At 56.3% G+C, this 13,391-nt stretch overlaps 1 protein-coding gene across 1 annotated transcript; it reads left to right on the top strand.

Moving 5' to 3' along the window:
- On the top strand, positions 5,066-11,176 carry WFIKKN2 (WAP, follistatin/kazal, immunoglobulin, kunitz and netrin domain containing 2). Its single transcript, XM_018064855.1, has 2 exons — positions 5,066-5,791; positions 8,264-11,176. The coding sequence occupies exons 1-2, from the start codon at positions 5,588-5,590 to the stop codon at positions 9,782-9,784; spliced, it is 1,725 nt and encodes a 574-aa protein (XP_017920344.1). The 5' UTR covers positions 5,066-5,587; the 3' UTR covers positions 9,785-11,176.

Genomic DNA, 13,391 nt, shown 5'->3' with positions numbered 1-13,391 from the left:
TTAAAGCTTCTGCCTGGAATGCGGGAGACCCGGGTTCGATCCCTGGGTCAGGAAGATCTCCTGGAGAAGGAAATGGCAACCCACTCCAGTACTCTTGCCTGGAGAATCCCACGGAGGGAGGAGCCTGGCAGGCTACAGTCCATGGGGTCACAAAGAGTCAGACACGACTGAGCGACTTCACTTTCACTTTCACCATTTACACAGGCACAGATATACATCCTGACAGGGTTGAATGTTTAATTGCGACAGGTTTTGTACACCAGTTTTTGTTTTAAAAAACTTTACCTGGAACCCCCAGGGTGCTTTTGGCCTCCCTCAGCTTCTGAGGTCAGGAAGGCTTCCTAGAAGGTGCAGCTTCTGAGAAGCTTGGGGAGCAGTTGGCCAGGATCAGACGGAACAGGCCAGGGAAGGAAAGTCTTCCATGGGGAGGACAGCATTCACATAGGTTAAAGGGAAATTCTGTGTGGAACTTTTAAAGACTGAAACAGCAACGTGGCAGCTTTCAGGGTTTGAGAGAGAAGGGAGAACCATAAGATGGAGAAGGAAATGGAGGCAGAAGTTCATGGTATTACAGGCTAAATGAAAGCAGAGAAGCCGTCTTTAAGCCAGAGGTCTTGAAATAATGATCATTTAGGAAAGGGGCCTGTTTCTCAGTCACTGTATATTTTATGCTGTTGGAAAGGGGACTAGGGCTGTGTTTGGTCCTAAAGGATACATGCCCCTTGGCTCAGCAGCGTGAGGGTGAGCAGAGAGAACCGAATCTGAGCCGTCCTTTCTTCTCTCTCATCCAAAAGGAGGAAACAGTGAGGCAGACAGGTGGGAGTGAGGAGAGTGGAGTGGTCGGTCAGGAAGCTTTTTGGGTAGGCGAGGCCTGAATGGAATGGGGCCATGCCCCATTTTAGTCTCATTGCTGGAGCCCCAGGCCCCCACTCTCCCCCAGCAGAGTGGAGAGGGGGAGCCCCGCAGCCTTCTGGCTCCTTCCCTCCTGTGTTTGTCTTGGCTGAGAGCTGCCTGAGGATATATGAAGCCTGTTCTGTCAAGGCAGAGCTGGAGGAGTCAGGACGAAGGATCACAGAGGAGGGAGAGGGAAGGAGCCTGAGGGGTTTGTTCAGGGGGTCCTCTGACTCCTTGCATGGTGCTCAGCCTCAGCACCGTGGAGCCTCCCAGCGAGGTGTCTGAAATTCCCAAACTCCTTGATGCCCACTTGCTCCAGGAAGGCATTCAAGGACTCACAGCTGCCAGAAGGGTCTCCTGTTCTTGCGGTATGACCCAAAGATCTATTCAGACCTTGGCACCCAAGCTTCCAAGGACTTGGCCCCACTAGCAGGCCCCCCTGGACTGGACAGGCTGTAAAAGGGCCTGGCTGGCCCAGAGCACTGGCCAAGCCGCGCCGATGGCCAACCTCGCCATTCTCAGATCTCGATTCAGCGCTGCCTCCCCCAAGGCCCAGGGTGGACCCTCCCATGTCTTGCTCTGCACAGATGCTGACAGGTCACGTGTCCCACAGCTGAAGGTCTCCCCTGTCTGCCTCCACCATCTGCTGAGGCCCCATAATTATTTCAAGGCCAGTACAGTCTCACTCTGAGGGGAGAGTTCACACAGCCCTGTAATGTAACCCAGGCCCTGGGCTGCGCAGGCAGGGGGTCCCCAGCTGCGTAATGAGCCTCTGGCTTTATTGAACTCCTTGGCTTGGCTCTGACTAATCACCGCCTTTAACCAAGGCTGCCTGGCCTTCTGAGAATCCATCTGAGTACCATTGCTGAGGACTTCCTTCTCCCCAGCACCCCAATTTTGGCGCCTCAAATCTTTCCTCCTCCTCAGATATGTTTAAATAACCAGGATCAGGGCAGGGAGGCTCCCAGGGGGTTGGCCTCTCTCATCCATCTGGGAGAAAGTGTGACTGCCTCCGGTCTGGGAGCCCAAGCAGGATGGACAAGAATGGACTGCTGCTCTGACTCCGCTGGGGCCAACTCCAGCAGAGGCCAGACCCACAGCTCCCACCCCACCCCCTTTCCTAAACCTTTGTACTTCCCTCTCACCTCTGTTTCTGGAGGCCTATGCCCCCGGAAGGAGGGTCTCAGCTGAGGAGGCATCCAAGAAGAAGTATAGGAAATGGGTCCTGCTCAGGCTTCAAGACCCAGCCCATGTCATGGGCCCAACAGCCACCCCAGGCTTCTCCCTCCTGCCTGTGCCTTGGCCCTTGTAGGGACCCCAAGACTGCACACTACTCTCGTGCTTTTGCAGGTTTGTTTTCTGGCCAAGACTGTGCCCTCTCTGTGGACGAGGACTGCCATCTATCCCTGTGTACCCACACATTAGCCCATAGTAGGCGCTTTAGAAAACATCAAGAAGGGGGCGGGAGGAGATGCTTCAGGAGGTGAGAGGTTCGGTCTGTGCACGAGGGACATGGCATCTGGGGGCTGCTTGGCGTCCCTGTGGGTCTCCAGGCGTCTCCACCATGGTTACAGCGGAAGTCTCTGGAGGGAGGGGACCTGGCCCATCTAGGGAGTGGTGTCAGCGTGTTGTCAGTACTCTAGTGGTCTGGGGATTGTTCTGCTAAGGGTGATCTTGAGGCCAAGGGTCGTCCAGAATTCACTGTCCTGGGTGACTTCCTACTGGCTGCACCTAGAGTGGGCTTTGAACCCGTCCTAGAAGGTATGAAGGGTCCATGGGGCCTCTGCCTTCCCACAGTGGTGGGGCTCTTCTGAGACGAGGTCAGGATCCAGCCCCTTCCAGGCAGATCTGCGCCCGATTCCTTGGGGAGGGTGAAAGGCAGAGGACACCCGCCAGTTCAGGCCCCTGCTCAGGCTGCCCCACCCAGACTCCACTTCCCAGAGGCCTGCGGGGGTGGGAACAGACAACGGAGCCCTCAGCTGTCCCGGGGAGTTGGTGAACACGGCTTCCCCACCACCCTCCAGAGAAGGGCAAGAAGGGAGCAGAGCCAGGGGGAGCCAGACCCAGGGACCGTGCGAGAGAAGGCCCAGGGGGAGAGGACTTCAAAGCACTCCCTGAACAGCTTATAAACAAGCTGAGCTGGTGAGGCGGCCAGCAGGGGCCCTTCTGGAGGGGCTGGAAGCGTGCACGGGGTTGTGTGAAGAGCAGAGGACAGGGGTCAGAGAGGGGAAGCAAAAGCCTGGAGACCCCAGCCAGGCCCACCTCCCCTCTGTGGCTGGCTTTCTTCTCTCATAAAACTGAGCTCACAGCCACACCTGGGTTCCCTCTGGGACTGGCGTGAGGGTCAGCATGACAATGGAGGTGGAAGTGCTGTGTGGGCGCCAAGCCCTGATCAGATGTTATTTATTATTCTGAGCTGTGTTTTGGTGGGAGACTTGGAAGGCTAAGAGGGAGAGCTGAGTGTACTAGGGCCCCTTCTTCCCCAGTGCTGTTTTGAGAGTTCTCAGAGCAGAATGGCCAGGAGTGGGGCCTGGGCAGGGGAGGCCCACAGCTCTCAATAGGACCAGGCTGGGCGGGGACTTCCCCTCTCCTCCCCCACCTCTGGCCTGTGCCCCTCCCCACTCACCTCCTTCCTAATGGTCTCAAGTGACTCCCAAGAAATCAGCCTCCTTTTCCTAGATACCTGTCTCATGTAATGGGGCTGTGACAGTTTTTCTAAGTCCTGCTCAGAAATGTGTCACTGTTCATTTCCCTTTGTGATATCCAAGGAGGCTGCACAAACCATGTTCATCAACGGCTGTGCTGAGGCCCAACTCGGAGCAGCTGGAACACGGGTTTATGAAATTACAGGGAATTCAAAGCAGCCGGCGTCGCCTGCTGTCTGGCTTCATTACGGGGACCAGCCTCGGAGGGAAGTTTATTCCAATAATTTAGGGGATTAGGATCTGACACCCTTCATTAGCTCTTTGACATAAGCAGAAAAGACAGATCTTGCAGAATGACCCACAGACAGGAAGGAATTGGCTCAGGGGAGGAGGCAATACCCTGCCCGAGAGGAAGAAGCCAAATCTGCAGGGTGGAGGGAGGGGCACACCCTTCTACAGAGCAGCTAAAGGCTGAAGTCCGGCCTGAGGGGAGCGTGGTCCGGGCTTGGCACTCTATCCCCATCTGTGAAAAGGTCGGGGCTGCATCCCTATCTACTGCCCCTGGGACAGAGCAGCTTGGTTGCTGCTTCCCAAATCCTTTGCAGTTGGCCTTGAAAAAGTAACCTTTCTCTTCCCCACCCCCTGGCAGCTTCTGGCTCTTTTCCTGGCTCCTCCTTCAATTCCGTCCTTGATGTTTCACAAACTTCTTGTCCAGCTTGTAGAGACTAGAGTTGGGTTGCCCCTTGACAGCAGTTTGACAGCTTGGTGGGGAGGGGTGATTTCAAAGGCCCTGCAAACTAGGGTCCCTGCAGTAACGGTGGGGTCACATAGCTGTGTGACCCAGGGCAAGTTGCTTGCCCTGTCTTTTCCTCAAATCTAAAACGAAGGCACAGTTTGTTGTGAGGGTTAAATGAGACAATGCACACAGCCTGGCCCACGTTATGACCCCAGGAAATATCCTACTGCTGCTCACCAGGGGTGACCTTCTCCTTCATAAAGCAGGGAGACGACAGCCAACCGGCTCTTCCTGGGCAAAGGCTTCATGGTCATCAGCGAGGCAGCTCGGCTGCCCAGCACTGTCCTGAGACACAGTGACCACGTAGGTTCTCTTGGAGCGGGGAGCGTGTCAGTCGAGGAGCAGGAATGTGATACGTCCCGGAGCTGGGGGAGCTGGAGCATAGCTGGTATGTGTCTCTGGAATGATTTGGGGAAAATTCACCGAAGTTGGAACTTGAGACGCAAACTGCCCAGGATAGAGAGATAGGGGGCTGTCCGCACGCAGCCCCCCCTACCCTGAGACCTGGTGCTGGGGTGGGAGTCGGCTTACACAGCACAGGCTGCTCAGGCCCGCCCTGGAATGGCCGTGAACTTGTTGTTTTTCCACGTCATTTGCTCTCAGATGTACTATCGGGCCGGCGATGCTAACCCTGCGGCTGCAGGTCCCTCCTTGTAACAAGTGAGTGTGTGTTCTTCGGAGGTGGCCAACGGGAGGAGGGGGCCCGGCTGAGAGGTGGGGGGAAGGGAAGCAAGCCTCTTCATGTAGTACAGTGAGCTGGCGTGTCCTGGAGCCAGCTCCCCCCAAAGCACATGCCATTTCTGGCCCCTGAAGGGGTTAAAGGCCTCCTGGAGTCAAAAACAAGCAGGTGTCCCACCGTGCCAGATACGCCGCCTAAACTGCTTCCAGCTTTTTTTTTTTCTGCAACAAGTCTGTGATCAGCCACAGGACAGAGGAGCCGGCAGCCTGCCTGTGACAGGCGTCAGGTTAGCTCGCTCCCACTCGGGTGGCGTGCCCAGGACATAAATCCAGGCTCTGGCCCCGGTGCGGCTCCTCTCCCGGCACACTCCGGAGAGGGAGCTCCCTTTATCTGAGGCTCCGCAGCCCGGCGGACTCCACAGACTCGGTGGAGGCAGCCTCAGCAGCCGCAGCAGCCCACGGAGGCCCACTGGGGTCGGCAGGGCAGGTGTCCGCGGCGCTGAGGAGCAGAAGGCCCAGGGGCCCAGCCCTGGCGTCCTCTCAGGGAAGGTCTCTGGCCGCTGCAGACCTCAGCATGTGGGCCCTGCGGGGCTGCCGTTCCTGGTCCCTCTGGGGGCAGGGGGCAGCCTTGCTGTTGCTGCTGCTTGGGGTGCCCCCTCGAGGCCTGGCCCTGCCGCCCCTCCGATACTCTCACGCCGGCATCTGTCCCAACGACATGAATCCCAACCTCTGGGTGGATGCCCAGAGCACCTGCAAGCGGGAGTGTGAGACGGACCAGGTGAGTGTGAACCCGGAGGCCTGAGCCAGGCCAAGCAGTCTTGCTGGCGAGGCAGAGTGGGAGCTGGGTGGTGAGAACGACTCAAAACAGGGAAGAACCTGGCCCCCAGCCACACGGGCATAAACAGGGTGTGATGTCTTAACTTCAAGTCCTGGAAGAAGAGATGGGTGTGATGTGCGAATTTCTCAAGGACTGGAAATCCTCGGACTCCTGGTTTCAGGTCTGCTGAGGGCTGCTCTGAGCCAGCACTATGCCAGGCACATCAGAGAGACTGGCACAACCCACCCGCAGCCTGTCAACAGGTGAGAGAGAAACTCGGGACGCTGCATGGAAGAGCACAAGGCTCCAGGACCAGGGAGGTCAGATCCGCATCCATCTGACCACAAAGCTGATGCTTCATCCAGCCTCTGGGGGTTAGGACCCTGACCCTGAGATCAGTGCAGGCTGATGGGGAGGGTGCGCAGGAGTGGATCTGAATAGATTCTCTGGGTGTCTGTGAGAGGGAAGTGGACTAGGTTTCAACCTGGTGATCCCTCAATCCTCCCAGTGCTCAGGGCAGGCCTGGCTCTACCTGGTTCTCGGACAATTCTCTCCCTGCTCCTGCATTCAAGGGTTGTTCCTGTTACTTTTCCCAGGGTGAAGAGCCTGCTAGTACCTGGCACCTGCCTAGGCAGAGGTAATTCCTGACAGTCTGGCAGCTGCTGGGCTTGGACTGGTCTGGGCATCACCAGGGTGCTCCCTCTGCCAAATGTACATAACCTATGAGAGCACAGACTGGTCCTGGAGAGAGCGGCCTGTCCCTCAGAGAGCCCAGGGGACAATCCCAGCCTCTCACTGTTCATGAGCAATGGGGGAGCCGAGGGAAAGGAAGATAAAGCCTGGATAGGGGTGGAAAAGTGTTCCTATCAGGCTGAGATCAGGAGGTTGGTTGGCTACATTTGTAGGCAAGGCTGTTTCAGGGGCTTGGAGACAGTGAGACTCTGGCTGATTTTATGTCTTGGGGAGAAGCTCCTCTGTGCGGCTGGGGATTTGGCCTATGGATACATTCTGAGCCCTTAAGCAAAAACCGTTCTGAAAATTCCCTTCAGGTTTTCTGTGCCCAGAAGTACCTTTCGCTTCTCCCCAAGGACCCAGTCTTTCATGGACCTCCAAGTCCCGAAGGAGATACCCAGGCCAGAGTCTTCAAGGAATCGAGCGATGCTCGGGCAAGGAGCAGGTTCTCCTGCTGCTCAGCCCCCTCCTGCCCTCACCCCCACTAGGTCCCTCTCCCTCAGGAGCCAGCTCTGAGATCTGTCCATCCCTGCCCTAGAGCCTCCCTGGTGTGGCCTAGAAGCCTATGCCAAGCAAGGGCTGCAAAACAAAGTCCCCATTCTGAGCCGAGAGGGAACAACAGTGAACAGTCTAACAGGCAGCCCTCAGCTGATGCGGCCGCGTGAGGCCAGCCCTGGTGGGGAGCGGCTCACAGAGCCGTGACCAGGGCTCAGGATTAGGGGCATTGCCCACATCCTGGAGAAAATACCACGTGAAATCCTTGTTTGTGTCAGCCCCAGAGCATGTTGCTAATTTTGAGGAATTAGACTAATGCCTCCCATGGCTCCACAGAGAATCAGAAGGAATTACAGCCTGGCAAGTCCTTGATGACGGCCTGGCTGACCTTTGCCACACAAGGGAACTTTATTTTTTGCTATTGATTTCCCCATGCAAAGGCCCACATGCTGGAACTAGCATGGTCCACAGTGATGAGACCTGATGTCCTGGGCCTGTCTTGCCTGCCCTTCCTCTAGGCTTTGGATGAACAGGGGCCAGCATGAGAGCTGCCTGGGGTGTACACGTGCATCCCTTGTGTACATGCACAGCTTTGAACAGCTGTCCCAGCAGTGTCTGACTTTTCCTTTTTAGCATTTGGCCAGGGCATTCCCAATGGAAAAGACACAAAGGCGGGCTCAGTTGTTCCAGGTGACACCTCACTGTGGGAATGATAAATTGCAGACAAAAAACTCTTATTTCTGAATCCCATCACCTGGAGCTTGAAGTCCTTTCCCACCAGTTCCCAGCTCTGAGGGCTTGAATGTCACCTCACTTAGCCTTCACATTCTCATTTCATCTCATGCTAGAAGGAAGACTTTTCTTCGTGGAGTATGTGATCTGCCTCTTCCCACACTGCTAGCTGTGCGACCTTGGGCAAGTTACCTTATCTCTCGGTGCCTCAGTTATCATTGCCTGTGAAGTGGGAATGTTGGTTACACCCACTGTAATGAGCATGAGATAAGTTGATAGTTGTAAACACTTTTAGAAGAAGGCCTGGCAAATAGTGGGTGCTATGAATATGTTAGTTATTATATCAAAATGATTTTCTCATGGTAGGCGAGCACATATTAGTCCCCTTCCCTGTAAACCGTGGGGGACGTTGGGGGAGCCTGTGCTCTCTTCCTTCTCCTCCTCGTTCAGACCTCTCCATCTGGCTCTCCCCAGGAGTGTGAGACCTATGAGAAGTGCTGCCCCAATGTGTGTGGGACCAAGAGCTGTGTGGCGGCCCGCTACATGGATGTGAAGGGGAAGAAGGGCCCCGTGGGCATGCCCAAGGAGGCCACGTGCGAACATTTCATGTGTCTGCAGCAGGGCTCTGAGTGTGACATCTGGGATGGCCAGCCAGTGTGCAAATGCAGAGATCGCTGTGAGAAGGAGCCCAGTTTCACCTGCGCCTCCGATGGCCTCACCTACTATAACCGCTGCTACATGGACGCTGAGGCCTGCTCCAAGGGCATCACGCTGGCCGTCGTCACCTGCCGCTATCACTTCACCTGGCCCAACACCAGCCCCTCACCACCCGAGACCACTGTGCATCCCACCACGGCTCCCCCGGAGACCCCCGGGCTGGACGCCACGGCCCCAGCTTTGCTCAACCACCCTGTGCACCAGTCAGTCACTGTGGGTGAGACCGTGAGCTTCCTTTGTGATGTGGTGGGCCGGCCCCGGCCAGAGATCACCTGGGAGAAACAGTTGGAAGACCGAGAGAATGTGGTTATGAGGCCCAACCATGTACGCGGCAACGTGGTGGTCACCAACATCGCCCAGCTGGTCATCTACAATGCCCAGCCCCAGGACGCTGGCATCTACACCTGCACAGCCCGCAACGCCGCTGGCGTCCTGCGCGCTGACTTCCCACTGTCGGTGGTCAGTGGAGGCCAGGCTTCAGCCACCGCAGAGAGTAGCCCCAGTGGCACGGCCTTCCCCACAGCTGAGTGCCTGAAGCCCCCTGACAGCGATGACTGTGGTGAGGAGCAGGTCCGCTGGTACTTCGACGCCCAAGCCAACAACTGCCTGACCTTCACCTTCGGCCGATGCCACCACAACCGCAACCACTTTGAGACCTATGAGGCCTGCATGCTGGCCTGCATGAGCGGGTCGCTGGCCGTGTGCAGCCTGCCTGCCTTGCAGGGGCCCTGCAAGGCCTATGCGCCCCGCTGGGCCTACAACAGCCAGACAGGCCAGTGCCAGTCCTTTGTCTACGGTGGCTGCGAGGGCAACGGCAACAACTTTGAGAGCCGTGAGGACTGCGAGGAGTCCTGCCCCTTCCCTCGGGGGAACCAGCGCTGCCGGGCCTGCAAGCCGAGGCAGAAGCTTGTCACCAGCTTCTGTCGGAGCGACTTTGTCATCTTGGGCCGAATCTCCGAGCTGACCGAGGAGCCCGATTCAGGCCGTGCCCTGGTGACTGTGGACGAGGTCCTAAAGGATGAGAAGATGGGCCTCAAGTTCCTGGGCCGGGAGCCGCTGGAGGTCACTCTGCTCCACATGGACTGGACCTGCCCCTGCCCCAACGTGACAGTGGGCGAGATGCCGCTCATCATCATGGGCGAGGTGGACGGCGGCATGGCCATGCTGCGGCCCGACAGCTTCGTGGGAGCCTCGAGCACCCGGCGGGCTCGGAAGCTGCGTGAGGTCATGCACAAGAAAACCTGCGATGTCCTCAAGGACTTCCCAGGCTTGCAGTGAAGCCCTCTGCCTCTCCCCAGCCCACTTTCTGATCCTCTTCTATTTACCCATTCCTGGTGACCCTCAGTCAGCAAACTGGGCAAGGTCAGATTAGACAGGCCAACCCGGGAAGAGCGGTCAGTGCATCAGAAAAAACCCCCCAGAGGATCTTAAATCAGCTTCTATTCTTTGGATTTGATCATGGGTGGGAGGGGGACAAAAGAAATCAACCAACATTTGCAGGTTATTCCTGATGGCCAGTCTCCTCTGACTTTGTTATCTTCTTTTGGCTGACCACTCCCTCCCCTGGCTCTCCCAGACTCCCTGCCCATAGCCAGACTCCCAGGCAGGATTCTAGAGATGGCGGCTGGCTGCAGGATGGTCACAGGAATAACTGAATGAATTGGTTTGCTAAAAAGGTAGGTGGGGATAGAAAGGAGGGCCCAGGAACTAATTGGATAAACTCCCCACAGCCCTCCAGAGCACTATGAACAGAGACCACCTCGTGGTGAGGGTTGTGGGAAGCGGGAAGCCGGAGGCATGATCCAGCCCAGGGCACAACTTGCCTTAAGTGGAGGCTGCCAGACAAGTCCTTTGGGTGGTGGCCAGCCTGTGCTCTGATCATGTTGGCCTAGCAGTCTCTGAGGCCACCACAGCACAAGCAGAATATGTTTGTCATGCTTCTTCCCCCTGGCTTTATTGATTGGTATATTGATTATTGATTCAGTTTTATTCAGTCCAAGTCAGTGGAAATTTTCTGAACACTTACTGGGTGCTAGGTGCTAGGACCACAGAGAGACGTTAGCTACTGCCCAGCTCACAGTGACTGAACACGAATGTCCAGATCCCAGGGCTCTCCTAGAAGCAGATAAATGGCTGGTGCTCCCAGCTGGCAAAAGATCCCTTTGACACATAGTGAGTTCTCAGTTGCCACTCGCTTCCTCAGACACTAAGTCAATAGAAGCCCCAGGGTCTGTTCTGATGGGAAGAGAAATAAAGGAAGAGGAAAAGCAAGGCAAGGAAGTGGGTTGGTAAAAGAAGGAAAGAGGGAAGACCAGGAGGTAGGCTTGGGAAGGGAAAGGAATGCTGCTCAATGCTCCCATCTGGTGGTGGTCTCTGGAGCTGCAGGGACCTAGAGGGAGACTCTAGGTGTGGACTGGGAGGGCCAGTTTGAGGATGTGGCAGCTTGTTGATTTCTGTTTCTGGACTTCCAGGACAAGTCCGCTAGCCCACTACTAGATTTAGGATTTGAGAAAGCCACTGTCAGCTCTTCATCTACCCCTCTTCAATCCTCCTCAGCCTTCATTATGTCCATGCCCCTCCAAACCTGAAGAAGATCATTGTGGGGCATTCTCATTTCTTCCTCAAATGTAGGGGGAAGATACCAATTAAAAGCCCATAGTATCGACAGCCCTTCCTGTGTGATTCACTTGGGCTAATGTGTAGGTGGGAGAGGGGAGTGGTGGGCAGTGTCATTTGCTTTGGTGACCTACCTTGGGGGGAGCACAGGGGGAATCTAGCCAACCGGATCCCATTTGAGTGATGGAGAGACACTGCTAACACTTGGCCCATTTTGCAGTGCCATGACTCCTTACTGCGGTGCCCCCTGGAGCTTTGTGCATTAGGCACAGGAGAGCTGAGGCCAGGTGACTCACCCAGGAACTTGGGCAGGAAGGCATGGGGTGGAAGCAACTGCTTTGTATCTCAGTTCAGTCCCCCGCCCCCTCACAGTAGCACAGTGGGCCAAGGTGCATTCCAGACCCCACTGTTGATGAATTTAGGGCCGTGAAAGTGGGGGAGACAGGAGTGGGCAGGGGGACCTTCCTGTCTGGCTGTGACTCCCTAGGGGGGTCTCTGGGCAAGGCCTGATCCCAAAGCCTTGGGTGCTCAGAGCATGTGATCAGGTTTCCAGGCTGCAGCAGCAGCGCCTTTGGTCTCAGGGGCTCCTGGCTGCTCCCCTTCCCAGAGATGTGCTCAGGAGCCTGCAGCCAGGGCATGACCCCAGCTTGTCTGTCCCCTAGGCTGGAAGCCAGCTCAGCACGAGGGACACCTGATCCCTATGCATTTCTCTGGTCTTTCCGGGCCACAGCCCAGAGGAAGAATTCAGGCTCAGTTCAGCCCAGTCAGGCCAGTCCCTCTTTAGAGACAATTCCCTGCAGTAAGGAGGGGTTGGGATCAAGAACACAAGCTGCTCCCTGAGAGGGAGGAGAGGCCAAAGGAATATGAGCTTCAGGTCACCACCGAGAAATGCTGAGCACAGACCTTAGCCAAGGAGGTGTGAGCACAGGCTCAGGACCCACCCATGCAGGCCTTGAAACCTGGGAGTGAGGACTTGGCTCCTCACCCTCCCTCAGAGTGGGGACATACTATTGTACCTGCTTCTAGGTTGAGGTGCCCTAACAATAGCACATCACCTTCGAACCTGAGGAGGCAAGTGCCCACACGCCATCATCTGTCACCTCCCCACTTCCCTCCGCTTGCGTAGATGTGGGGCTGAGCCCTGCGACTGTGTGGCGGAGGTGTGAGATTCAGGGGTCCAATCTCAGGCTTCCTCTCACCGGCTCGCTGCTGACATATAGCCACAGACTTAGGGTCCCCGTCACACTCCAGCCCCACCTTGGCGGGGTGAGAAGGCCCAGCCTGTGGAGTCAGACCCACCTAAGGCTGAATCTGGGCTCTAACACATATCTGCCATCTCTCTGAGCCTCGGTTTCCGCATCTGTACGACGGAACACTTCATGGAGACTTGGGGAGTTCGATCCTATTATGCGTCAAACTGCGAAGCCTAGAAAACAGAACCTGGCACAGATGGCTGCCCCTGGGCCCCCTCCATGCCCTCAGCAGCTCCTTGGCTGAGAGCAGGTCCCAGGACCTAAGCCCTCCCCTTGCTCTTCCATCCAGATCTCGGCTATTGCAGGCTCAGAGACCAGATAGTTTCAAATATTGTATTCTGCTGCTCAGAACTGACTGCTCCACACAGGCTGATTTGGAATTTGTGAAACATAGGTACCTGGGGAAAGGGTGGTATAGAATCGATCATCCTTGTGGACCTACCACATGGCATTTGCTTTCTGTCCTTGAAACTGCTCTGTGTGTCGTGCTCTGTTACCCAGGCCTTCACAGGAGCTGACTTCTGAAAGGTGCTCAGTGCAGGACGAACTGAAATCCCAGGGCCTGGTTGCCAGGTGACCTCGAGAGGCTGCCCCACTGGGAGATTTGGCCCCAGGACATAGGGGGGTTGAGTCCTCCTTCGGGTCTGAAGTGAGATTCACCTGCTTTCCTGTCTACACTGGACATTCATTCCTCCCCTCCTAGCATCTGTTGTCTGCCCCCCCGCCCACACCCCCTGTAATGCTCCTCTGGTCTTTCCATTTGCCTTTTCAGAGGCTTGTTCTGGTGCTGGCTGTCTCCAGACCAGCCCTGAGGCCTCTGGGGCATGGCAGCTTGGCTTTTTCCACCCTCTGCCTCCCCCAGCACTTCTGATCTCCTAGGACACTCTGTTCCATTGTCTGCCCAGCTGCTCCATAGTCTGATGTCATCCCCCGGATAGTGGGGCCAGAGAGCGGGGACTAGGGGCAGAACCTGATGAAGAAAGGGGGAGAATAAGCACACAGCCACAGAGCCATCC

Source organism: Capra hircus, chromosome 19, assembly GCF_001704415.2.
Source record: "Capra hircus breed San Clemente chromosome 19, ASM170441v1, whole genome shotgun sequence".
NCBI lineage: Eukaryota > Metazoa > Chordata > Mammalia > Artiodactyla > Bovidae > Capra > Capra hircus.
Note: the sequence above shows the minus strand (reverse complement) of the source record. Positions and strands in the feature narration are given on the sequence as shown.

Coding starts and splice junctions, on each gene's coding strand:
- WFIKKN2 (XM_018064855.1), top strand. CDS start 5,588: ATGTGGGCCCTGCGGGGCTGCCGTTCCTGGTCCCTCTGGGGGCAGGGG. Junction 5,792..8,263: donor GGGAGTGTGAGACGGACCAG/GTGAGTGTGAAC, acceptor GGCTCTCCCCAG/GAGTGTGAGACCTATGAGAA.